The sequence below is a fragment of the Rhipicephalus microplus genome, chromosome 5, assembly GCF_043290135.1.
Source record: "Rhipicephalus microplus isolate Deutch F79 chromosome 5, USDA_Rmic, whole genome shotgun sequence".
Classification (NCBI taxonomy): domain Eukaryota; kingdom Metazoa; phylum Arthropoda; class Arachnida; order Ixodida; family Ixodidae; genus Rhipicephalus; species Rhipicephalus microplus.
In genome coordinates, this window is record NC_134704.1 from 151,909,870 (window position 1) to 151,937,738 (window position 27,869).

Here is a 27,869-nt window from a genome sequence, read left to right on the forward strand (position 1 = left end):
TTGTGGATAAATTCTGATGCTGCGGCGCAGTATGGCGCTGATTGGAGAGTTAGGCGCAGAAGGGGTGGTTTGGCGCAGATAAAGAAGTTTGGCGCAAATGGTGCCACCCATTTGCTTAAAAATAATGAAAATGCGAACAATTGACTGTGTACAATGTGTGCAGAAGGAGCTTCTCTTGTCCGATGGCGAGAGGCAGCAGCAAAAAATTAGGTTTTCTGAGAAATAAAGTTTTTTGCCCTTTCACCTCTACATGAACTTGTCATCCTCAATTTTTGCTGGAATCGAATGATACGTTTATCTTCGTTTTTTTTTTTTCAAATATGAACTAGGTTCTACTGTACAAATAGTAATAGAGTACGACCGAAACACTTTTAAAGGCTGTACATGTGCAAACATATTTATAAAGCTAACAAACACAAGAAATCAGGCACTGAACTAGCAAATAAAAAGCAAAGATTCTTCGCAGAGATCATAGCAAAGAAGAAAAAAATTGAGTGTTCGAAGGTGGGGCACCTGGAAGGACAAAATGAAATAAATAAATAAAATTACAGGGTCCTTTATGCATTCTCTTCAGAAGCCTCGAAAGCAAAAACAATCTTTTTTTTCTTTTCAGTCGATGCACTGATTCTGCCCCACCAACCATTGAGTTTTCTAAAATTAACTAGAGGGAACTCTGCTGCTGTGATCATTCAGCCACCATGGAAATGATGGATAGTGGACGAATTCGCCCAATCTTTGAGCTTGTGGGCTTCAAATGCACTTGTGGCTTTGTTTATCGTTGTGTTTTGGTTTTGTTTAAAGTGAAAGAACGAATCGTTGTGAACTTCGTGAGCCAATTTGAATTGGTGAGCCTAAGACTGCTGAACCTTTGCTGAGCTTCCCCTGGCGGCAAAGCCGATTCAGACCACGTGGAGCCAGAAGAACGAAGATTGGACAAGTCTGTGTACTACCCATTGTTCCCATAGTCGCTAAGGCACCACGCGTTGCAACTCCCATAGACACTAGCACCAGAGTTCCTTGGAGTGTATTTACAAGAAACTCTCTGCCACCACCGACCAAAAAATTTCCACAACTAATATAGTTTTGCAATGCCTCCACGATTGGAAGCGTCTTAGGCCTTCCGCACGTTACCATGCTCTGTGCTACATTCGTGACTGGCTCAACTTAGACCGAGTGACAATGTCTTGTGAAGATATCATCGCTCAGTGACATTTCATCATGTGACGAGATGTCATGACAAATTCCCAAATATTGGAAAATGTGATGTCATGATGACAGTGTATGGTAATGTGATTGCAGGATAATTTCTTGTGCCATCTATGTTGGCACTGCCGCTGCCAGTCAATTTTTGCATTCGGTGACACATCCCAAGCTTTCACTTTAAAAATATAACCGGGAGAAATCGCCAGTGAACGTTTTTTTTTCTTTATTCATTTGGAGAACTTCTCTATGGCACAGTGCTACACGGGTACTAGGCCGAAAAGTGGCTGAAATTTTGCACACTATACAGTACCTTGTTTGAATACAAGGATGGGTGCATAATGTTGAAAATGTGGAGTCTGAGTCACTAACAGACTATCAAGTGTTGCATTAGTCGTCCGTGCTCCCACTCTCACTGTCAAGGCAAATGATTGCCCCCTTTCAAATGTGAAAACTGCAAGGCATTTTGTGATTAGTGCCGATATTTTGGAGTAATTTATTTCCCAAAGCTAATGCCTTTTTATAACTTTAGCATTTGGCCAGAAGTGAGAGTGACAGCCTGCCGATTCTGTGAGCTCTGGGTGAAGAGACCAGCATAAGCATGACACATTGCTACAAAACACAGGCACCAAATCGCAGCCTTATTAGGCCTAGCCAGCAGGTTGGCACGATATTGCATGCCATGAAGTGTGCCCTAGACAACATCAAGATTGAACACAGAAGACATTGCCCTCTTGGGCTAAAGAAAGGCAGTTTACCAGAACGGAATTGATGGCAGTTCGCGGCTGAGAAATAGGCCAAGGCAGGCACCTTGCAACGGTCTGTCATGTTTGTCCCCCGACTGATAGCAATGACATGAGCTCAAGCCACAATGCCATACAGCTCTCCGATTTGTGAAAAACCACCAATTTTGACGGTGTAGTCAAGGCGACAACATGTCATATGTGCACCCTACGATGACGCAACTGTTTACTTTCTTGGCAGTAAACTTAAGAGCCAAACAGCACATGCACTTTACAAAGACTTGACACATCTGTGCGCTGAGCGTGTGTAGCTAAAAAACAACCACAGCAAAAGCTTCTCCATTGCCAAGTTTACTGCTCCTCCGAGTTGCTCCCTGTAGCCACAATGTGCCACTGCCATGTCATATGGCTTTTCTGTTATACCTCCACAGATAATTTGCTTTGCTACCTTGAGTGTTTGTAAGATTTACTGCCAGCCTCATCATAATGAATTTTCTCTCAGGGAAGCTGAACAATAGGTGATATGCATACACAGAAAGTTCTGCAAGAGGGTAAATTTAAGTAAGGAAAAAAAAGTGCATTCTGGCTGGTCTTGCACTATAACTAATGCAGTTGTTATATTAGGACTTAGCTGTGCAACATTGGCTTGATTTAAATGATGTGCACCAAGATGAAGTAGAATGTCACAAGATGTATGAGCTTCCATTCCATGATTATACGTGAAGAATGGTACAAATGATAATTTGTTGATGGTTTGCCTAGGCACATTCGTTGTGCTAACACGAATGCATAAATGCAGATGCACTTAGGGGTTGCTAAGCACTAAGCCCGTGCATCTTAACAGTCGCCAGGGCAACCAAGGTGACGAGGTTCGACCTGCAGGCGAGTGAACGAAGAAGATTTGATTATCTCACTCAGTTCCACCAGGAAGCAGCCAACATTCAAGCCTCGCAAACCTCACAAGACCACTGAGAAAACACACAAAGCTGTGTGGTAAGCTGTGTCATTCAAATCTGAATGTTGCATTTGAAAAATTAAACAATTCCGGGGTTTAAAATCACAGTACCATGGCATGATGGTGAGGCACAATGCAGTGAGAAACTTTGGATAAAATTTGTCCACCTGGCGTTTTTATAACGCGACCTAAATCTTAAGTACAAGGGCATTCTTTCTTTGACCCTGCCTCAAAATGGGGCTGCCATGGCTAAGAGTACTGTACCACTGAGCACTCTCCTGATCAGTGGTACAGTACATTAACTGCTAAGGTACCACAGCACGTCATTTGTAAATAGGTCACACATACATACTGCCTACTCATTGTGCTAGTAAGTGGAAGTAAGTTGGCAAGAAAAAAATTGTGCATATATAAAAGGCTCTAATCTTGCTTCTTAAAGAACTCTTATATCAAGATCAGCAGGCAAGTAAGTCAAGCAAGTTATTGACATCTTAACTTTAGGAGAGCAACGAAAACACTTCAACAACTTCAAAACAATAAAGCTGAAAAGACACACTTACCAATCAGAGCAGGAAAGCTTAAAGAGAAAGTATTTGCGAGTCACAGCTGATGGCCTTGTGTTGAATACGTCTGCCGTCTTCCACTAGCGCATAGCGACGCGTGATGGGCGTGTTTTTAAGGTACAAGACGAAGTACAGTTTGCCCATGGAGTAGGGCAAAGAAGAGCTGGAATCAAAAGCATCCGAACAAAATTTCCACTCAATTCAGACAGTTTCAAGCAGAAAGAGATGTGTCTGTCAGAAGAGGATGCTGAATCTTATCTCCTTTACTGTCAATTTAGCGGCGACTTCATATTCTCACAATATGCTGTCCTTGAACGCCTTGGAGGAGAAACATCAGAATGTGAAAGATTTAAGTTAGAATCGGAAGCGCATTCGACAGTTGAAGCACAGTGACAAGCGGCCAAAATTAAAAGTCTGTCCGCAAAGTGACTTGTTAATTAAGCAGCAAGCCATGAAGGAGCCACCGCAAACGACAAAACACACTGAAACATTGAGTGCACGCTGCCAATCGGTTTAATAAAACCTAAAGCCTTCATGATTTTCCCAGTGTATTATACCACAATCTGTGCCAATTTAACTTACACGTATTGTACACTTCCTAACTGATGCGTGCCATGAACTGCATCTTTCTAGTTTTTTGGTAACGATGTATGATGTCAATTTATACTTACTTATTTCTTGTTTATTTGTTACTCATGTCTCGAGCTTACGTTTTGGCACCTTTCGCCCTTTTACTTGTTGTACATGTCTTTGTTAGCCCCCCTTACTCAATGCCCTAACCAAGGGCCTGTAAGGTACCTGTAAATAAATAAATAAAATAAAATAGCTTGCACAATGGCTTCAAATGAAACCAGTTGGTAGTCCTCGCTGAAATTTTCCGTTATATCTCTTCTTTTGTGGTGTCCTTTCTTTTTCTACAACTCGCGCCTTCATTATAAGTCACCATAATTATCCAACCCATCCCTCGGGACATGTTTAAGTGACTTCCGGACACCACATGATGCAAAGCAATGTAAAAATGCCACTGTTTATAGTCCATTCTATTCCGATTTTAAAGTTAGTCACCACTGATAAAAGCACATGCGCACACCAGCAACATTTTTTTTATAACCCAAGTCAAGACTCAGCTTTCACGGGAGGCCCTTCTTTCTATTATATTTCAAATGAACAGCACTGTCTGCTCAGCCAAAATTTTCCAAATATTTCTCGCTGGCATGGGTCAACAAGGATGCTGAAGTAGAGAAGGTTTTAGTTGAACCAAGCAAAACATGGAGCAAAAGTGGAACACTCGCGGCTGCAGACTGTCCCTGCATCTCCTAATTGGTTCACTTTCAATTACTCATCTTGTAGTGACTACGGCCGCTTGCGAAGGAATGTTAAAACTACACATCTTCAGAAAAAAATATCAAGTGCAGGAGCTGCAGGCAGCCATTGCTAGAGCAATTTAAAGGCACTCAACTTCTATCAAGCTCAGAATGGGAAACTGTCCAGCTATTCCATAAATGGTTCAGCTCCATTTGTTTAGCACTGTAATGTGCTGTTTGTTGTACAACAGACATTCTCATACGGTGAAATTTCATAGTATTGCAACACTGCATGGCACACAAGCAATACTGGTGGCACCCGAAAACTTTTTGTAGCATAGGTGCAATGATGACAAAGGTGCAGAATCTGAAATAATGTACGTTGTTTGACCTAACCATGCATAAGCAGCCTGTACGTTGTTAAAGTGGAAAGTTTGGCCAGTGAGTACGGATTCACTATGGTGGGAATGCCTTCTAGCATTTTGGAGCAGCTATGGGAGCAGGCAAAATCTGCTTTTGGAGCAGCTACCTCTGTGTTTGGAGCACACATGGGCTTTCCGTGACGCACACACAGAGGAAGTAACTTTAGCTTTAATATATTTTAATGTTCCCTTAGATAACATATTCATTGATACAGAAGCAGCAAGCCCGCAAAATAAGTACAAAGAATAAACAAAAGTAGGATTATGTACAGAAGTGGTGACATAAGATAGTGAAGGCTTTTTTAAATATATATTTTTTACCTTGGTGAGCACCGCATAAATTTTGTCCATAGTAAAGGATATTGCAACAACACAGAGACGCACACATATTTAAAGGAACTGTCTATTCCTCAGAAAAAATTTTCTGATTGTGGTGCAAATTAAACGATTGTTCATCACATCGGCGACAACGAGCCCGCTTTCGTGCCAGAAAAAATTATTTTCACTTGATGTTTAAGGTCAACAAAAAATTACCACTAGCGTCCCCCAACAGCGCTTGCGGTTCAAACAAATGACAATCTATTGGTACAACAAAAAATCCTCGCAGGTAGACTTATTTTGCTTAAAAACAGACACGTTTAACTTGAATGTGTATTTTATGCACTTGAGGCATCTTTAGGTTACGCCAGAGACCAATTTTTGCTTTTTTTTGCTCACACCTTCAAATAGGTGCCTGGTGGCGCTGCCAACAGTGTGTTCGCTTGCCTACATGCCCGCCTGCAAACGGCAGAGAAGCACAATCACGGCATCCGCCGCCACTCACGAGAACAACAAAAAAGTGTATGCATGCCTAAAACGACCCGCTAAAGTATTTGTTTTATTAATAACCAAACTTTATGAACCCTGCAAAAACCGCACGCGGCTTCAGTTTTGGGTTTTCACCAGCACCACCATAGTTGTGGGCATTCATCCCACCGATCGAAGGAGATATAATGCGAACAGAAAAATTCTGTTTTAAAATTTTTTACGCACTTTCCACAGAAACCGCTGCAAGGTTAGACACTTCACATGGTACGCTTTTCATTGCGACAGAAAACAGGAGAGCGATGAGGGACGATAGACAGTCCCTTTAAGCCTCGACGCAGTAAAACCTTGGTAATACATACATACATATCGAGAAGCTGCCGGACGCAGCTAACTACGCAATAAACTTAGAATGCATTGACCACTAAGTACATAAGCGTGCGCAGGGTTTCCCTTCAAGGGGGGGGGGGGGCGAAGGTTTGTGACAGCGACCCCCAATGTCGTATAGGGAGCTTTCGAATAGCGTACGCAAAGCTTTACAGTAGCATTCTGCGCCACTGCACATGTGTGGTGCGCTAACCACTTGAGGGCCCCCGCTAAGTGACGAAAATAGCGGGTGACCGCAAAACCTGCTAACTTAGCGTACACTATTCGAAAAATCCCTAATGTATGAGGCTGACTTTACGGTCCCTTCTCGCCCCTCCTCTCTATTATGTCAATGTATAGAACTGGCTTCCCCCCTCCCCCACTTCTTGTGCACACGCCTATGATCAAGTACCCATTTGCATTTCTTTACGTGTGCCATCACTGCTAAAAAGGAAGAAATACCATGCCACAGCAAATATTGTCTTAAGTGCCCATCATGAAGCCATTTTTTTCTTCTTGCCAATGTTCAGAAATAGTTGGCATTCTCGCATGACCATCCGATGGCACGTGGTAGCAACATTTTAAAACTACTGCGAAGTCCAAGATACGCAGCCAACACAGTGACTAACGGACATTGTCGGCTGTCCGCGATAAATGTGTACCGCGATCTGCTACTTCACGAAAACCACCACTTCCTTTGGGACGCGGTGTGGTCGCAGGGAGCCGATCGTCTACTGGCTAGTTGCATGCAGCGCTTTGCCTACTTGGGGTACACATCGTGCTGAGTCGCTTGCACAGACTACGCTTGACCGTGCACAAATGCAATGAGAAGCCTCTTGCGTTAATGCAATGATGCGAGCTTTCTGCAAGCGATGCTCTAGCGGTCCTTGCAGCAGATGGAGACGCGTTCGGGCTGTCGCCTCGTGAAACGTGTGCTACGCTAGCCGTCTCGGTGCCCGTGATTCACAATACTGAACTCCGCAATAGTGGGCTGCTTTAGTTTCTGCAAGGTGGTACACGCTGAACGGTCCCTCACAACGATCGGGGTGGCAGTGATTGGGGCCTCAAGGCTCTCAGATAGTCGACGGCTATTAAAAGCAAGCACTCGGCATAAAGCAGCGCTGTGCCACACACGTCGCTTTTTGTCGGTGATAAGTCATACTGGAGCACTTTTAGAGGCTTCGCCAAATGGCCTTCATTCTTTAGCAATGGTTACAAGAAAGGGACTGCCATAATCACGCGGAAGCCAGAATAATTGATTGGCCGATTCCGTGCTTTTTGCAGCAGCACAAGTGTGCAAGATGGCGACCATCATGTAATATCCGCTCACAATGCGTACTGTGAACATTATTTTCAGTTCCAAAACCACCTTGTGGCACAGCAATGGCACAGATTAGACAAAAAATAAAATAAAGACCCTTTTGGAGCAGTATGGAGCAGTAATTTCCAGCTGGCACAGGTTGGCACAGGTTTCCCACCACTGGATTCACGATATTAAACTACACAAGGACGGCTTGAAAAAAAAAGAACAGGACAGTCATCAACTTACAACTGTACGTAAGCACCTGTCCTGTTCTTTTTCCAACCCATCCCTTGTCCCACGTGCCGCTTATCATCACAAGTCAGTACACTGACGATGAATTTTAGTTTAGTGCCTTTTGTCGCACTGCATGGCAGGCAAGTGCAGTAAGCGTGGAAAATTTCGGGCAATCTTTAAGCACGAATGGCAGATAGACATAAAAACAGAACCGTTCTATGCTGTAGCAACTTACAGCTTAACTCAATAAAGCATGCTTTGCTCAGACCGAAGCTGCAGCTGCACATCATGACACATTCAATGGTACCTATTGGTGATAAGCACATGGTACTATGATGTTAATTTATCAACATGTCGCCAATAGAAGAGTAGTATAAGTGGAATTAATACCCATACCACTATTGTGTTCGCACTCATTTATTCGGCATAGTCTGTTTCAATGACGGGTACTTCAGCAAAATTGTACATCACTTGCACCCTTTAGTCATACTCATGCATTCTATTCACGTATTGTGTGGGCTTGGGCATTCTCCTGACAATGCCCAAAATAGGCCTTTAAACATTTCAGGATATATAGAAATGCTGCTATAGCAAAAACATTTGTTGATGTCACAGTCAAAACATGTGAATCTCAATCGTTTCATATTTCAATTGTCACATTATTGACACACGTGAAACTATACAAGATCAAGGCCTGGTATGCGTAGAGATGAGCTTCCTGCCCATAGATCAGGCTCAGATGTTGGCTGCCGTGATGACTGCCCCCAAAATTGCAAGCGCTGTTCAGGCCTCTCTTCCAACAAACTTGACCTGTCCTCAAGGAGGCCTGGCGTGTCACATAAGAGGCTGCGTCTGCTCCTTGCGAAGTTAGGACTGCCATCACGGAGGCTTGGCCTGTCTTCGAGGCGACTAGGTCTGCTGCCTAGGAGGCTAGTATTGCCATCATAGAGGCTTGGCCCATCTTCCAGTAAGCGTGGCCTGTCTTCCAGCAGACTTGGCCTGCTCGCTAGTGGGCTAGGCCTGCCAGCATAGGGGCTTGGCCTGTTTTCCAGTTGACTTGGCCTGCTCCCAAGGAGGCCAGGTTTACCATCATAGGTGCTTGGCCTGTCTTCCATGTGAATTGGCCTACTTCCTAGAAGGCCAGCCTTGCCATCATAGAGGCTTGGACTGCCTTCCAGCAAGTGTGATCTGTCTTCCATGTGAATTGGCCTGCTTCCTAGAAGGCTAGGCTTGCCATCATAGAAGCTTGACCTATCTTCCAGTAAGCCTGGCCTGTCTTCCAGCAGACCTGGCCTACTCCCAAGAGGACTAGGTCTGCCATCATAGGAGCTTGTCCTGTTTTCCAGTAAGTGTGACCTGTCTTCCAGTTGACTTGTCCTGCTCCCCAAGTGGCTAGGTCTGCCATTATAGGAGCTTGGCCTATCTTCCAGTAAGTGTGGCCTGTCTTCAGAGTGACTTGGCCTGCTCCCCAGTAGGCTACACCTGCCATCATAGGGGCTTGGCAGGTCTTCCAGTAGACCTGGCTTACTTCCGAGAAGGCTGCGATTTTCTCCAAGAACACTTGGCCTTTCTTCCAGAAAGCTTGGTCTATCCCCTAGAAGACCTGGTCTACTTCCAAGAAGACTGGGTTTTTCCACAAGGTGGCTTGACCTGTCATCCAGAAGACCTTGCCTGCTTCTAAGAAGGTTGGAATTCTCACCAGAGTGGCTATGCTCATCCTTTACGAGTACTGGTTCTTCCCCTAGCAGTGGCACAGTGCTTGATGGGGTGCACAACACTGGGTGGTTCCAGTCATGCGAGTCTTGGGAGCCACTGCTCCAAACTGGCGGGCTGTGCACTGCACCACGCCATTTGATGCCAGCCTTCCCTATCGACTCCTGGGAAAAAACAGCATCTGCATCGACTTGCCCAAAGAACTGACCACGGGAAAAAGGCTCAATGATGGTATCATCACCCGCTATGGGGCCTCGGAAAGTAGGCGTACCTTCCTGAGACAGAACAGGCAGGCTGCTAGACCATGATGCGTCAGTGTCATCATGAGTTTCAACAGGCCCATCCAGGAGTGGGATTTTGCCATCCCAGTGCGAAAAGGACATGAAACTGGAGATACTGGACTCCACAGAAGGGCTGTCCTTCTCCCAGTCATCCTTCTCCCGATTCACAGTGACGAAAGCAGGCTGTGCATGGCCACGATTTCGAGCCTTCTCAAGCTGTTCTCTCTCCCATTCCTCGTGTGCCTTCTTCACAAGGCTAAGTCGTTCTTGTGGCTCCTCATAATCGTAGCTCTTGGGCCGACGGGGATCTTCTGGTTGTTTTTTCACTTCCGTAACACTAGGGTGCCACTGGACAGACTTGGCTGCCTTACGTGAAATGCTTTCCTGTACCTCAACAGCACGGCGCTTGTTCTTCTCCCGCTCTTCAATCAGCTGGCGACATTCGTCAATCATGCGCCTCAGCGCAGCCTTCTCTGCCTCGAGGTGCTGCTCCTCGCGCAGCTCTGCAATAAGGCGGCGCTGCTCTTCGATCTCCTGCCGCCGCTGGGCCAGCTGTGCTTGCAGTGCTCGCCGTTCGAGAGCCACGGCTGCCAGCTCGGGCATCTCTTCTTCATCCTCTTCATTTCGACGCTTACCACGACGCCATTCACGTCTGTCGGAACTACTGTCATATGGCCCAGCACGTTTGTGCCTAGTGCTTTCTTCCAACCTCCTGGCAGGCGCTGGAGGCACTGGCTGCAAGTGAGATAAGTGCGCTCAGATTCTGGGCTGGGGCCACCGCATGCAATAAAGTCATGGCACCTATTGCTCCAGCATCGCGAGATTGCAGCTTGCACATAAAACGTAATAACTTGCTAATCAGGGTGAATTTTATTTCTGCACACTGTACATACTTTTTACTGAATGAATGCAGATAATTTAAGAATAGTACAGCAGTAGAGTATGCCCACATCTTTTTTTCTTAGATACTAAAAGGCTGACCCATTCGGAGTGACATCTACACAGCATACACTGTTGTTATAAGAGGTTGATTAAACATGGAATACTTATATTGTATATATGGTCACATGCTCATAATTGCCCTGTGTACTTGTTTTGAGCGACTGTGTTACAAGGAGTCTTTTCCAGAAATGAAAATACCAGCATGCTATGTTATGCCATTTTCAGGAAGTTGGTTGAGGAGCATAAATGCGGATCTTAGCTGATGCTTCCTAAAGTAGGAAAGTTAACAAGTTCTGCTGATAAAGTCTTGGTGACATAATATATTGCCTTGGCATGGCATGTTACTGTTTTAAACCCATAACACAACTGCACAACTACAGCCTAAATGCGAGCGCGACGGAACAAACCCAAGTGCACGAGTCGTTTGCATGCATATGTGAAGTGCCAGTGGTGCAGTGTACAAGGCAGGAGCAAAAGAAACCTGTGTGATGGCGGAAAGTCTGTGTACATGCTGCAGACCTGGCTGCCAACAAGGACGTGTGACCAAGCTCCCCCTTGGCTTGAAAGGAGCGCATAACCACACGAAGGGAGGTTGCCCCTACTCTGTTAATGCCTCCTGTTCGAAGGTTATCAAACATATTGTGTAGCCAGCTCCTTGGACTTGCCTGCTAAACTACAGAGATGTTAATTGCTGATCATTCATTTTCCAATACCTCATCACATATGCCAAACCCTATCCAATGATCAACCTGGTTTATGTTCCATGCATGACTGCCAAGCTCACTCGACATTGAAACATGAAAAGAAGAGAAATTTCTGTCTGTAGGTCCCATTCCACAAATTATACCACAACTTCTTTCACTTACATGAAACACTGTTACTTCCACCCTCTCGAACTTCTCGCCGCCTGTTCAACTCCAACAGCGTTAAACGCCCTCACGGTTTGACCCTTTCATTCAATAAATCATTTCTGCCGGCAGCCATCGAAGACTGCAGTTGCCTAACTGACGCCATTGCCCTTGAGATGAACTCAGAAAAATTTAGGCAATCTATAGGCAAGTTTTTTTATTAGACAACTTCAGCTATGCACTTTGATAATTGCATGCATTTTTATAACTGCTACAATTATTTATAAATCAATGGTTTAAATTGTTTGTAATTGCCCTATGCTTTAAATTTTCGCTCACTCACAATCTTGTGTCAACACCTTTTTTTCAGCGATCATTAGTACTGATGTGCTCTGTATTTTTCTGCATTTCTGAAGGGTGTTGTATGTAGAGTTTGTCTAATCATACATCCCACGAACTCTGTATACCCCCTCCCTTATGTAATGCCCTGTTCAGGGCCCTTAAGGGTTAATAAATGATAATAAATGATGATAATGAGTTCATTCAAATAATTAGTTCATAACAGCTAGATCATGAGTTATCAGCCACAATATTTCCAACCACATGGCTGCGTGCAGCAACATATCAAGTGAAAAGTGACTGCCATAATAAGCCGGGCAAGAAACAAGGTACCACAGTATAAAGGGCTAAAATGGCCAGGTAACATCCTAGCTGACAGTGAGAGGAATCGAAACGAGTTGGGCTACATTTGTGGGTTGTGTACAGCGAGCAAGCAGCAGCAGCAGAATGAGTGCAAAGCGAAGGAGATCGACCGTTACAATGACACAGCCCTATCACTGCACAAAATTTGCAAGCCCAAGACAGAAAAGAGCAAGTGAGGATTACTATAACGATGCTAGTAAAATAGAGTGTCTGTAGCCAAAATGTTTTGGAGAGGCACTGTACAGCATGAAATGTCATGTGAATACATACAAATAATGGTCACTAGCAGTCATTGATACTGGTATCTGTTCATCAACAGGGGCAATTCGCTCAGAACAAGTGATACAATGCTTAGGCTTTCATTTATTTCTGCATTGAAAAGGGTGCTTCGCATTGTGTTTACAGTGTTCAAAAACGGTTTTGTCTCACGAACGGTGCAAATCCTCCTTCCGTCGCAGTAAACCCTACACAGAAAGGCAGCTGAGAGAGAGAGGCTTACCTTCAAGGCAGAAAGAAACTTGTGTTTCTTGCTCTGGACATGCTGCAAAGCAGATGGAACACTGTTGGCACACTCAGGTTGCATAACCAATTCAAGAGCAAGCTACAAAAGGCTGCACTGCGTGGCTGTGAGGAGTTGCACGAGGCGTGCTTTTCTCGCTGCCACCCAGGAAGACTTCTCCAGATACAAAAGAGTAACTTCATCTGCAATCTCGACCTACTGCTGCTCCTGTGCACTCATGCCACTATGTTGCTAAGCAGGAGGTACCGAACTTGATTTTTAACCACTGCACTGAAAAACCAGCCTATGGGAAATGGCCTGGAAGTTTAGTCTACTTTAGTCTACATCACAACAATCGATTCCCAGCTCTGCACACGTTCTAGGCGTGCAGCCTACCTGGCACTCAAAATCTTCTGAAATATAACAACCTGTTCTCAAAAATGTGAAATAAACACTGTTCATCAGAACAGTGGCATGTTCACAAGTCTAATTTCGATAATTTCGCCATTCCTTTTTTGTATTTTTTTCCCCAGTATCCCTTTAGGTAACCTTCCCTGAACAGTTGCTTTCTGCAGCTTCTAGAAGATGTTTGCTTAATGAAAACAAAAAGTCGGCATTTTTTTTTCAGACACAGCAACTAGCTGCACAGTGTTGCAATGAGAGATAGCAACAATGAAACATGACCTTTCTGCAACATTTATGCAAGAAGAAATCAACAGTAAGTGCACGAGTACCTCACCTTTTTTGAACTTCATAGATATTTTTCACCGGATTTTCAGAATGTGTGAAATAGCAGGTTGTGCAAGCCAGTGGCATGACTCACTTAGCGCTAGCAGCTCTCTCTCTAACTGCAAACACAATGGATTAATATGCCTGGTAGGCCCACCTCTTCCATGGCTTCATTTGATTCCAGATCCATTCGGCAGACACTGCAGTGAAGAGTCTTTGCCGTCCTAGCTGCAGTGACCGTCTTCGTTGCTTCTGGCTTCTTCCCGGTGGCAGCTTCTTCGGCACGTGGTTCTGTCTTGACATTCTGTGCGTAGAAGGTGTTCCACAACCTCAATGTATCGGAGCGAAAATAAGAACAGTGTGCAATAAAAAGAAAGTGCCACTGACTGTTCACTAGATTTAACTGAAACGAGTGCTGTTAACTTCATTGAACCAAGCTTCTGAGGAGCTTAAAAACAACTCGTCTAGCTTTACTCTGCCGGTGTGGATATTTGCGGAAAAAGCAAAGAATAAAAAAGTAGTTTGCAAACAAAAGTTCCATGAAAAAAAGAAATGTTTTGTAACTAAAACTAACAATATGAAACTGACCAATGTGCTATTATGTTTGCAATGCTATATTTGAAGTGCAGTGCTGCATTTCGTTCATGTTATATAATGAAAGATAAAAAACTTCAATTTTATTCTTTGGAGCACCTTATCCGCATTCTTCTCCTTCATTTTGCCAAATGGTGTACAACTTTTCGATTCAGGTGTACAACTACACAGGAACACTCAGTAGATCAAGTAATGGCTATACCTATCTTGTTCGTAGAGCTCAGAAAAAAAAACATACTGACATAGTTTATAAACATACCTACACGAGCAAGCTCCTAGCACCTACTCTTACACGTGAGTGCTTATCTGAAGACTAGTGCACTAACACATTGTAGAAAAAAATTGGAAACGAAATGCCGGTTCTAGACCCACAAATCCACACAGCACTCAACAAATAGTTTTCATGTAACATGTATGAAATGCACGATTCTGCAGAATGCATGAATCGGCTTTCTAATCTCCCTTTTGACAAAATGAAGGAGAAGAGGGCTCATCGCTTAAGATTTGGTTAACTGTGTAAGTAAGAGTGATGTTTCGTCAACAGTATGACACTACCAGAGCCCGCTTGCAAGCATGACGGTAAATGTAAAGAGGCCAATTAACACTGTGAAACAGCAGAAGCCACATTTTGGGGATATGAGTCTACTGCTGATATGCAACACGAGAGGAGAAAGAAAAAACAATGGCAAGCTGAACTCGTAATAAAAGAGGCAATAAGAAGGAGGGGATGTGGTTATCAATAACAAAGCTAGTGGTATCCGAGTCTAACAAGTGTATTTTAATACCTGCTTTACCAGCAGCTTAATATGCACGGAGAGCCCTCAAAAAAGAAAGAAAGGAAGTGGAAGAAGAGGGTGAAAGCCCGTAAAGAAGACATTGCCTACCTTCCTCAGTGCTTCGAGAAACTTGTGCTGCTTGCTTTTTTCGTGCTGAAAAAAAAAGTCACAAGAATGAACGAAAAGAGTCATTGCGTCAATATAAAGGGTCAATCACAAGGCATCAAAATAGAGAGAGATCCTTGCCACACATGCAAATGACAGCAAGAGGCATACGCCCGATGAAAACGAGACGATCTTGCTGTATGAAAGATGCACAGATAGTACGCTATTGTGACAACGTAGAACTCTACGTAACGCACTCACAAGATAGCTTTTCGACTAAAAAGAGGAGAATCCTCGACGTGAGCTGTGTCGCGTTTTACCTCTCGTTTCGTTCCCAACGAAGGCAGCAGCAGCTGGCATATGTCACAGTACAGCTCCGCTGCAAAGACACAGGGCAGTCATTCATTAACCGTCGCAAGAGTACAGGACAGAGACGGCAAACAATGATTCGCAGGAACTTACGATTTTGGGGTTGTTTGTCTGTAGAATCCGTGACCTCCTGCAAAGAGGGAAAAATAAAATGTATCTCGAAATGCCACACCCATCACTCTGATCAAGAATCGAATTCAAGCTACTGCAGCAAAAGCACAGCTCCGGTAAAAATGACGGAAGACGAGTTGCAAGTTTGTATGCATTTTTAAAGTTGTACACAGGATTAGCAGTACACGGCCCATAAGTGCTGGGTTTAAAAAGCAATTGAAAAATCCTTCAAATTGAAATAATCAACATATCTAAAATGTTCAGCTCATTCCTGGTGCTGAATTCTCGGTTTACTACGTATTTCTTGAATGTCGTACGCTACTAAGTTCACCAGATTCCTAAAAATTCATATCATTGAGGTTTTTTAAACTAAATATTGAAGTCTTAGTGCAAATGAAGAATGTGCATCATAAAATGGCAGATTCTCCAGTGGAAAAAAAAAACTTGTTCAATGAAGATTACCGACATACTGCGAGGCCGATGGTAAACGTCAGCCATCATCACTAGTGGAAGATGGCAGGTACCTCAACTCGAGACCAGCGTGAAGAACCCCCACTTACAGCAGGCTTGTCATCATTCTTGCTATCCTTGTCAGGAGGCGACTTTTCACCTTTGAGAAACTTGCACAGAGTTTCTTTGTGCCTATCACTGGCCAGGTGCTGCAAGAACCGTGAGCGAAAGCCTCGCTTGGTACAGGTTCTCTCACATTTTGGCAAAAACAAAAACCAAAGTGTACAGATCTTCTAGATGTGTCTTTTCATTGCAAAGCAACGAGAAGGCAGCAGGCGTAACAAACCTCACACCTCACTTACAGCTAATGGTTGTCGTTCAGATAAACTCCGCTGCTTGGTTGGGCAACCCTATAAAAAACCTCCAAAGTTGTACTGACTTCAATAAACCTACAAGGATTGCAGCACATTGTCAACCTTGCACTAGAGTCCAAGTGTTTATGCTATGCTCGACTATCCACTGCTCACCGAGCTTTTTATAGAACCACAATGGTTGGTGCAGTAAACTGACAGTTCTGACAGTTCCAGGCCGGTTAGGAAGAACCATATCTGATGCCGGTACCGCACGAAGGCGTCTGACATGAGAAGTTGGCCTACATGTACACCAAGTTTGCCACACACTTTTTCATGACAAATTGCTTAGGTACCCTTGAATGCGGGACAAAATACATTTCATTAAAAGAGGGATAGAAAAGAGCAAAAAGTGGTAGTTCATCTTTTACTCTTTGGCATCCCTCTTTTCATGGAATAGATTTTGCACCACAGTCATGCACACTCAAGAGATTCAAGCGCCAACTTGCCCACGAAGAAGTACTTTTGGAATACTGCATCCACCACAAATGTTTTTAACAACGTAATCTCAAAACCTCAGCTCGGAGGCCATCTAGGAAAAGTTCGAGCCAACACATATTACCTTTTGTGATCACGTATTATACCAAGAGAAAAGCACAATAAGCGAGATCACACGGCAGTCTATAAACACGACAAAATTGTAAATAGTCTAGTGCTTAAATACAACTTTTTGCATTAGCACTGTTTGTAAACTGCGATTTGCCGACCAGGTACTGCTTCTGAAGCCCTTATAAAGTTCCCAAGCAATGATTACAGTAGAATAGCTTCCGAAGATGACCTACGAGAGTCATTGGTGTGAATGAACCTTAAACCCTATTGATTTCAAGTCATTCAACTAAAGCATTGCATTCCTAAGCCTCCCTATGCTCACCACGCGAAACTTGGCGTGCGGTGAGCATCAATATCTTTAACGGGAACACAACAGCAGCAAAGTTGTCAACTCACTTCGTTCAGCTCAAAGGCAGACTTGCTGAACACATGGCAGATGTCACACAAGTAGGGTATTGGTTGGGGACGAGTCTTTTTATCTGCAAACCACATTTCACAGGTGAGGCACTGGTTTGCTGCATGGTATCTGACCAGAATGCAGCAATGCATTGAACCAGGTAAGTTGCTTGCCCTTTATAAGCTGGGGGCTCAACACCGACGCTGTGCCAATTAACAAACGAGCAGCAGGATGGATAACTAGTCCAAGATGTCAAATAACGCAGCTATAATTTTAGGCATAGGCCACTCCTGCCATGATGGAAATTTTGTTTTAACACACCTTCTGCATTCTGAGCATCTTTAGACTCCCAAAAGCAACATGTACATAATGTTATGAATGAGGACGTAGTACAAATTAAACAATAAGGATATTCTGCTGGAAACCAATTTGTTGATAAAATCGAGCATGCTGTTTGTAGATAACTAAAGTGAAAGCTTCCATTTTTCAGCTAGCACAGATAGCTGCGAAAACGGTACACGTGGAAAAGCTTCGGTACATCAATGCAGATAAACACACTCGACTGTACAGAGTCAGCTGTTACATAATGTGCCATACTTACTGCTTAAAATTTCATCCTTTACATTAAAGAAGCATTTAATGTCATCGTATACATGTTTAGACACAAAAATCTCCCACGCAGTTGTCTTTGAAGAAGTGTGGCAAATAAATGGCAAATCTGTGGTGCACATGAGTGCTTTTCGATGTGCGTGACTACGTGAGTGAGCACACTTACTTCTGAGGTCTCCCTCTGAGATACTAAAGGCCAGTGATCTATTATCCCACCAACGGGTACGACAACTGTAGAAATAGCGCAACTAGCCACACCCTACCATTTGCCACGACTGGCAGTGTATAAGTGCAATAATACAAATCTACATAAGAAAATAAATACAGTAAATTGAATCTACGAGTTCAACCTCAAAACAATTAAACCTGCTTATAACAAATTCCTCTATATAAATTTTTTCTACTCTCTGCCGTTGCTTCATACAAGCAGATATACTTGCGACCTCTATTCAACAAAGTAACAGCGAGAGGCAACCTTGATATAACGAATTTTCCCTATGAACAATCTAGGAAGTCTGCCCCTGATTTTGTCATTTTGGTATGAGCATGCCGTTTCCGCAGGCGCACCGCCGCCGATGAAGTGGCAGCAAGCACTCGGTGCACTCATGGCCCTGGCAGAAACCAGGCGAGCGAGCGCTCGTTACTGCGTGCGGGCCTGTGCTCCATAAGCCGCCGTTGCTGCCGTTCTTGCCGCCGCGGGCACATGCACGAATGTGCCCTCCAAACCAAACACACAAAAAAAGACTACTTTTGCGTTTTCAGTGCCACGCTTTTAGTTAGCACCACATGAGGGACATCGCTGTGCATGAAGGGCAATTTAGCAAATAGTGTTCCGCAGTATTCGTGTCGTTCGCTCTCGATTTTCCCCGCTGTGCATGCGTGGATGGTATTACTTAGCACGCATGGTGTGACCCTTAACGACACAAGCTTTGTTTTATTTTATTTTTTCTTAAATGCGGACAACAGTGTCGTCCCGGACAAGGGGATGTCCGATTAGGCGCTGATGCAAACTCTTCGATACAACGGTGACGACGGACCTTCGGAGGTGGACTCGTGACGTGCTTACTTCTTGCGCTAGACCGCGAGTTTGCATGCTAGCAGCCTTCGCGATTAGCCGATTAGCTTTGGCAACAACACGACGGTGCTTTGAATGTAATGCAGTGAACGCGACAGCGAAAAATTGTACTGTCATACAAAGTAATAAAGGCCGGCAGCCAACTCTTTTGGATCAGATATCGCGGAACTCTTACAAAACACTGGTGGGAGCGAATAGGGCGACTCCAGGAAGAAGTGCCCTTTTCACAAGTCTCTTCGCGTTGATGGCACACTGATATACAAGTCGAGATAGTACGTGTGCCAACGATTGCGACCACCTTTAAAATAAAGTTCTTTGTTGCTACTTGAGCGACCCCCCCCTGCCCCTGCGTTTTTTGTTGCTCGTTAAAGACGGATGGTTTCCTCTGTACGAGCATTCGACAGCAGTTCTAAGACGTGGGGGATGTTATCTTGTGTGCCTTCCAGGTGATAAGAGATGGGCCAACTCATTTGATCTCCGCTTCAGCAGCGTTCGCGCTTTTACCCGCTTGTGCAAGTTACAATGTGCAGGAGCTTATCAATTTAGGCTTGTTACGGAACATGGCGGCGACAGCGAAAACCTGCCGAGAGTGTCCATATAATTTCTACCGCAATAATGACACAGTTTTTTTGCCGCTAAATAAGCGTTTTTGGTTAGCTGTGTTTTCATCCCCCCGTTTATTTAATTGTGCATTTATTTTCCAAATTTTTGTACCGAACCTGCATATAACTACATGTCCAAAGAGCACCACGTACGTTTCACCTGTATATTAATGATCAGTAATATCTAGTGTCACGGAGGCAGACCGAACCAATAAAGTGAAACTCAGGCTAGTGCCAGTCGTAAAATTTTTCAGCTACACACAGTTTTCGCAAATGTGTTCTTTAGGCCATGCAAAATTCGCAAGAAATCTGCTGCCAAGTACTAGCGTCGTCTACGGTTAGAGGTGGAGGAGAGGACGGAGGAGGAAGGTGTGTAGTGCTACTTGTATCATGCACTCTACGTAGCAGTGTAGTTTTATATATTCAGTTCCCAGAGTCCTTTGCGTCAACACCCGATTTGATGTTGTCCTCTCTGTCGCATTGCAAGCAACTGGCACGAGCAGCCGTACAGGTGACAGTACTCAATGCGGAGTAATCGCTTATAATGCAAATCATGCAAAGATTCTTGACTATTTAGAAAATAGATGTCGCCAACAAGGTCATCTTTCAGGCTATCTTGAATGGCGAGAAAAAAAATGTATTTCGTCGCTATATATAGAATACGCTCAAACCTCGTACAACAAAGCTGCATCTTACACAAAAATAAGTTTGTTATATCCAAAATTTCATTACACATGTTCATTCTAAACACTATATTTATTGCTAGACTATTTTCCATTTAATTCAGCACATCTGGTTTCATTTTATCGTGGTTTGAGTACATTATGCAGCTTACTCGCTGCGCTCCTTGAGGTGAACGGATATTTTCTGGACTAAGAAATAGCGAGAATTTCTAGAAAAGGCAATCAGAGTTAGTAACAAGCGCTTTTTCAGCAAATCAAGGCTTTTTCGCTGAGTTCCCTGCTACATCATGTTTTTAAGTAGCTGACCAATTTTTTTTATTAGCTGCTCATTGTAACTTATCGCACCGCTACCAACACACCAAAATCACGCGGCCATTTCATGATGAAACTGATTTACAAGACAACTGCTGTGCCATTGCATTACAGCGACTAAAATTTGGGGTGCCCAACTGGATCTTGCTCAATTTTTCTACTATAATGTGCAAGTAAGGCCGCACAAGACAAAACGTGGGGTAGCCATAAAGAAACATGTCATAATTCGGGACATTATACCTTGCTATCGAGTAGTCTTCAATCAAAGCTCGTTCGGTTTTGTGGTAGAAATGCGATAGGCTAACACTGTAGATAAATAAGACCGAGTGGAGGTCGTAATGGGCAGGTTTGTAAAAATAAGCACGAACAGGACAGAGTGCAAGATGAGGACAAAGTACGAGTGCTGTCTATAACAACTGAAGTTTCTTGAAAAAAAAAAATGCAATGAAAAGCAACACCGTGTGTTCAGTAAATGCGCAATCAAACCTCATCATAACAAAGTTGCATATGACACAAAAATAAGTTTGTTATACACCAAAATTCATTACAAACAATTATTTCTCATAATATATCTAGTACCTGACTATTTTTCATTTACTTCATTATCACCAATATTTCCTTATACCTGGCTTCATTATATCGAGGTTTGAGTGCACTAACAAAAGACTTCCCCAGTGCAGTAATACCTTTATGGGAGCACCAATGTCTTTTTTTTTCCAGCCCATCGCAGATTATGTGGGTATCAATTTTTTTTTTTTTTTTCAATAACATAGTCATGCTGAAGCCCAGAGGCAAAAGCCTTGGCTCGCCCGCCTCTTTGCTATACTGCAAGGTATGCATGTTTAACCCTTTCTCTGACAAGGCCTAAAGTTTTTGCCCGTGCATGAAGTTCATTTTTGTTGTATTCATCATTTTTTTTCTGTTTCCATAAACTTCAGTTGTTAGACAGTGCTTGTACTGGGTCCTTCTAGTCTTGTGTTTCACCCTTCCTGTTCATGCCGACTGTTACAAACAAGCGACGTTTCTAGCTTGCCCACCTCTATACCTTGTTGGGCCATGACTGAGGTTTCGAAGACAAATCGCAATGGTGAAATGCATGCAGCAGCTTCATTCACACCCATTACTACTGTGTTACACCTGCGGTTCTTTACACTTCCTGCACGTTGTATGGCCGCATGACAGTGACATTGTCAAAGCTGCATCAGACTAAATATGGCGACAGGCTCCCAGCCTCTACAAAGCTGCGTTTTCTTTTTTGTCGAAGCTACCTTTTCTGCTATTTTATAACTTGATAATTTCTAGCAGAACTTTTTATGAAAAAGGAAATAAATTATCAGCAACTCTTCTTTTTATTTTACTATGTAATATCGAGGCTCAATAATTAGCTCTACAGGTACAAAAAGCAAATGACCAATACAGTTTCAACTAAAATGTGAGAACAACACAAACAACTCGTACAATGCGTTGCACTACAGTGCAATAGACCTACCTTTCTTCGGTCGGTGTGATCGAAAGAAATCGAGCTCGTTGCGTAAGGTTGGCTGCTCATTCAATTCATCGAGCAGATTAAGCTGGTACTTGTCCCGCACCTGCAACCGGCAAGAAACTCAGGCCGTGGAAACTACCTCAAATGCGAAGAGCATTTTAGTCAAGCTTATGTGGTCACACGATAGTTCGTGTCAGCCAAGCTGAAGTCACGTTCTCCTCAAGATCGTGCCCAGAGACACGGCAAAACGTGTCCTTGCTATACGCTTAGCCATCAACACTCTCTGCCATCTTGCCAACAAGTGCAGATGATGGCCATGTACAAGGGCATGGTCAGGATGTAACAACAGCAAATGTTACCATGCGTTTTGTGACCATGCATTTGGAAGCGATGCACAGGCTGAGAAGTGATATTCAAACCATGGGGGCCCCTAAGGAGCATGCACGTCTCGTGCGTACAAAAACAAGCTTTCTGTTGTCTTTGCACACGAGTGCACATGGCATGCCTTGTGCTAGGTATGGGCGCGGAGTGTGTGTGCGCCTGCCGTGTGCAATGCATGCATTTTGCAAGGCACAACGATCGCCCAGCACAACCAGTGACCTGCAAAAAACAGACGGAGTAGTGTTAAACACCCACAAATGCAAGCCCTTCATACGAACAACTGCTGCTGCCTGCCACTCACCTGCACTGCACGGTGCTTGCCATTTGGCGAGCCCTACAACTCGCCCAGTACGGGCTGAAAGCATGGGTATTCACCTTGGCGCTGGCAGTTCTGTCAGCTCCTTTGCTGTCTGGCACCTTGTCCTCTCCTTTGTCCTTTTTTTCTTTCTTCCCGTCCTTGCTTGTGTCCTTCTTCTTGTCTTTGCTTTCATCCTTCTGCTTGTCTTTCTCGTCATCCTTATAATTTTTGGTCTTGTCGTCTGCATGTGGCACACATAGCAGATAGGCTAGCGCACACGCATCGGGCAAGATCGCTAACCAGCTGTTTACGCAACAGCCAGGACAGATGACAAGATTCATTAGTTTGATTAAACTTATAAATATCTACTTAAGCATCCATTATGCAGTGCCTCGAGAGTGCAATGATTAATCACCTTAATACAGACTAATGCGCTCAGCTGAAAATGCACTAGAAGTTCAGCATGGCTTTCGATGCAAAAAACTAGATTCCTCTCGTGGTAGCAGAAACAAATAATGTGGACCTCATGACACCATGATCGCACTGCTAAGCGCTGCCCACTCAACACCCAACAGTGAAGGAATAGACTGAGTACTTGCAAGAGAAGCAATGAATCAGACGGGCTGTTTTAGCGGCAACCTTCAGTGATCCGGTCGCTGTAGGCCCTAGAACAACTGCACCAGACTGACTGGTATGCTCTTAAATTGTCCAGCAATACTCAATCGCGACTGAGTATAGCCGAGAAGACATGACCCCTGGAGACACATTCTAAAAGGAATATACTTTCTTAGTGCACAGAATGTTTCGGAAAAGAAGTCTTGGTTAAGACAGAGCGCACTTCTATCCGACTTCATTTCAGAAATGTTCTGTGCAGAAAGAAAGTATATTTCTTTTAGAATGCAATACCTACCAAACCAAGTAAGCAGCCATCCCTTTAGAGATGCGAGCTAGTGTACTCTGCAAACCAGCATTTCCAGTCCCCTTCAGTAGTCTAAAGGTTCCTTGCATACTGTTTTTGCATACGTCGAGTCAACTCCACAGCCTTATCAATTTAAGAGATTTTTCATGGTCCTATTGACTTAAAATTCTAAAGGCTTTACTATAATACATTGGCAGTGCCTCCTCGTTGCATTAAATCCCTACCCAACATGTTTTTCTCGTCGCAGCTACCGCGGCTCAGTTGGTACGCTCACCTGATTTCTCTTGCTTCTCCTCCGCGGATGTGTTTTTGTAGAAAGGCTGCAGAAAGCAGAGACAGCAGTGTCAGAGCACAGAAAAAGCGATTCACATCAATTACCCTCAAACAAGAGTGTTCGCGTACACAAAGGATCTGCTCGTGCGCAAAGAGGGTGGGCAACACTGCCACCAAAGTCTAACGGGCTGTGCTCTCGAATAATTATGTTGGCACCATACCTTCCACAACAGTGTACCACGCTCACACCTCGACATAACGAACCTAGATATAACAAAGTAAATGAGAAATAGTTCTTCAATAGCTATAATATTCGAAATATACTTTCATAACGAGTTTTTGGAAATGAACTCATTTTCATGTAAGATGCAGCTTTGTTATAATGAGGTTTAAGTGTACTAGGCACGGACACAGTTAAGTATTAGTGCGGTATACTTCATTACATAGTTAACGAGATATGGTGCCGAAGCCTAGGCCCAAAAGTGTAACGGTTAAATAAGCAAACTGCCAATTTGCCTCTACACGAAAAGTCAGAAGAATGCGTTTGTCGGCACTCACCAGACAGAATCTGGTGGTATGGTAATTACTGCATGCATCAGGTTTCTCTCAACCCACTCAACACTGCAATTCATGTGGAAAAATACAAGGGAATGCGGCAAGGCGCTGATTCTCTACTGTTTTCAGACTGAACTGATCATCTGCTAACACTACAACTGACAGAGAAAGCATCTGCTTGTGTATAGTGGCTCTAACACCAAAGCAAAGTAGTCCAAACAGATGTCCTTTTTGCGCTCCAGTTTGACATCTATAGAAGCAATTTTTGTAGTAACAGTAACCCTAAATTCCACAAGTGAAACCTACAAAAATCTTTTTATGAGCTAATTTTTGTCAGTACACTATGTTAAGTCAACACCTGATTTTTTAGACTAAATCTACACTTTGTTCCTACATTGAAAGCGAGAACCTCGTTCTGGCTGACTTGCTGCCTTCAGGTAGTATGGGAGGAATTATTGGTCAGCCGCCAGCTCGTTTAGTTCACGTTATGGTGCTGCCCACACGTGGCGCCATCTATCAGCACGTGTCGTTAGCAGAGCAGAAAAGCAAAAGGGAGTGGCCGTGTGGGGGAATGCCCGCGAAATGGTCCCTGGCGCGCCTCAGAACCCCACAACATGCTCTATGACGCCAAATATCAAAAATCCATGAACAGGGTCGTGTTGAGTCGACGTTTTGACAAGCGGCCTTGTATTCCTCAAGGACTACAAGTCCACTAGTCGAAACGTCGGCTCGACACGGCCCCTGTTTACAGATTTTTCATCACGAGCTTTCATCTTCCCCTTCCTATAGTCTTTTGGAAGGTGCCAAATAAGCAGATAAAGAGTGTTCCACACTCGCCGTCATGGCTGCTGATGGTGGAGGTTGACGCTTCCACGTTTAATGCACATATATACCCCATAAACTTGCCGGGGGGGTGGGAGCCACCGTGGTAGCTCAGTTGGTAAAACCTCGACGTGTTATTTCAAGGTCCCTGGTTCGGTTCCTGCCCAGGCAAGTTATCTTTTCGTTCACTTTTCTTTCTACACACTTAGATTACGATTACTTCTAATAATGTCCCCTATACCTTGGATGGCATGATTGTCTGTTAGATCTGATTAATAATTTGCCTAACAAAGAGAACAAGCCCTTATATGTACACTTCTTTTACCATGAAATCATAAATACAAAAATAGAATAAGCTTGTGCCTTTTAACTCGTTTCGAGTGTTCAAAGTGCCATGGCCATATTCAAAAGACCTCTCATGGCATGCAGGTGCACTTATTCTGTGTTCTGGTGGCCATAAAATAAACACTTGTGAATGTGGTACAGTTATAACTCACTTTAAAGAAATGACAAATACATGCCAATCATTTCGTTCAATCAGAAAATTATTAAAATTGGGAAAAAAATTTTTCAGTCCTTTGATACTTTGATAATTTTGGTCTGTCTGCCTGCCTGTCTGTACATTTGTCTGTTTGTCCACTCTTAACAGCATCGGGTATTTGAAACGGCTGACCCCATCCGCAGCGCCCACCTATGTTGCTCAAGATTCAGCATTCATACTTGTGCAACTGTCGATTAAAAAGCAATTATTGCGCGTGTCTGGGGCACCATAACAACACGTATACATTCTGCATGTGCGCCTTTTACTAGAGAAAGCATACATAAGTAATCTTAAGGACCGTAGCGCCTATCACGCTGTGCTGACCATCCAACGCTTGCACGGAAAGGCGAGTGTTTCCAACGCTTTGCTAAAACGAGATGGTGGTGGCACCTACCCGTCGCCTTGCATTCTACACGTTATCACCTCTGAGGCGGGCGTGCACACCCGTCTCAGAGCCACGCACTTTGTTTTCCAAGAAAACTGCCAGATTTTGCAGATTAAACGACATTTGCAGATTAAATGCAGATACGGAACCAATTTTTTCCAAAGAATGTCAACAAGCCTTTATGTACATATGTGCATGTATACACTGAAATTTTGACAGACAAACCCGAATATAACAAAATATTGGTTATAACGAAGCAAATCAAAAATTGTCTAGCAATAAATATAATGTTAGGAATACAACTAACCCTGGATATAACGAAATCAAAAAATTCTTGGTAAAATTTGTTATAAAAAGGATTTCGTTACATGCAGATCCAGTACAAAAATTTAAAAAATAAATGCACAAGTTAAACAAAAGGGAAACTGATGGCAGAGCTAACCCAAAACACTTATTTAGCGATAAAAACTGTGTTGTTATTACGATAGCAATTACATGGACACTCTCAGCGGGTTTCTGCCGTCGCCACCATGTTCCGTAACACGTACAAATTAAGAACATGCCCCCGCACATTGTATTTTTAACGAGCTGGGTAAAAGCCCGCGAAAGCTGTTGAAGCAGAGACCAAATGAATTGGCCCATCTCCATAGCCTGGAGGGCACATACGATGGGGGACCAGCGCTAGATAAGTGGCGTGCCGAAAAAGAGCACCTGGCGGAGAGTCGCGGCACAACTCAGCAGCTCGCGCCCAGACGACCGGCCGCAGTGTACCACTCCGAGAGCACGCTCGTGAGCCGCTGCCGTGCTTCATTTTGGAACGAGCAGCTCGAAAAGGCATTGCGCCAGTAATACTGCACTGTGGTTTAGAAAACTAACTTTGCTTGAAGGATACTCTCACATAAAAACCACTGAAAGATGGAGAAAAGCCCTGCAAGTGGACTGCGTTTATGCATATAGTATCAAATGGACAGTGTTGTGCTGTGATGGCAGCTCCCTCATCCTCATTTTCTGGTTGCGTACTAGGTTTTGGGCTAAAGCTAGTGCTGGCTGATATGCCCCCATTAATAAGTCTGTGCTGCTACAATACCACGCTGCCAAAATCTGCAGTAAAACAAAACAAAAACTAAAGCAGAGTAAGTGGTAGCTGTGTCAATTTTTTTCTGGCATAATTTGTACACCCTGTCCGCGGTATGTATGCACGGGGACGTTGATCAAGCAAACCACCATGGCAGCATAGCACGTGCGGTGTCGCACTGCTATGCTTGAGGGCACCGGGTAGATTAGCGACCACGGCGGCCGCACTTCGGTGGGAGAGAAATATGAAAAGAAGACACTTGTAGATATAAGTGTGCATCGAAGAACCCCAAGTGGTCACAATCTTGATACGCACACTATAGCGTACCCCACAATGATATCTTGTTTGGCGCATGAAAGACTAACAATTATCGATGGTGACAGACACCTTCATTTTAGAATGACACAGGCATGCGGAAACACTGAAACTGGGTGTTAGGTGAACTAAACAATGAGTAAAAATCGAAGACATTTTATACTTCTCT

At 43.8% G+C, this 27,869-nt stretch overlaps 1 protein-coding gene across 6 annotated transcripts in view; it reads right to left on the reverse strand.

Annotated features, from left to right (window-relative positions):
• Window positions 1–8,295: 8,295 nt before the first annotated feature.
• The window catches only part of LOC119173674 (uncharacterized), a 59,805-nt gene continuing 40,231 nt past the window's right edge, over window positions 8,296–27,869 (reverse strand). For all 6 annotated transcript variants that reach the window (XM_075896072.1, XM_075896071.1, XM_075896070.1 and 3 more), the window contains 11 exons: window positions 24,009–24,054; window positions 22,893–23,056; window positions 22,140–22,239; window positions 17,369–17,451; window positions 16,124–16,222; window positions 15,546–15,582; window positions 15,404–15,462; window positions 15,087–15,131; window positions 13,766–13,912; window positions 12,880–12,921; window positions 8,296–10,623 (listed from right to left, as the gene is read on the reverse strand). In XM_075896072.1, the coding sequence (XP_075752187.1) occupies window positions 8,572–10,623; window positions 12,880–12,921; window positions 13,766–13,912; window positions 15,087–15,131; window positions 15,404–15,462; window positions 15,546–15,582; window positions 16,124–16,222; window positions 17,369–17,451; window positions 22,140–22,239; window positions 22,893–23,056; window positions 24,009–24,054 (2,874 nt within the window). In that variant the 3' untranslated portion in view covers window positions 8,296–8,571. The remainder of the gene's footprint in view (window positions 10,624–12,879; window positions 12,922–13,765; window positions 13,913–15,086; window positions 15,132–15,403; window positions 15,463–15,545; window positions 15,583–16,123; window positions 16,223–17,368; window positions 17,452–22,139; window positions 22,240–22,892; window positions 23,057–24,008; window positions 24,055–27,869) is intronic.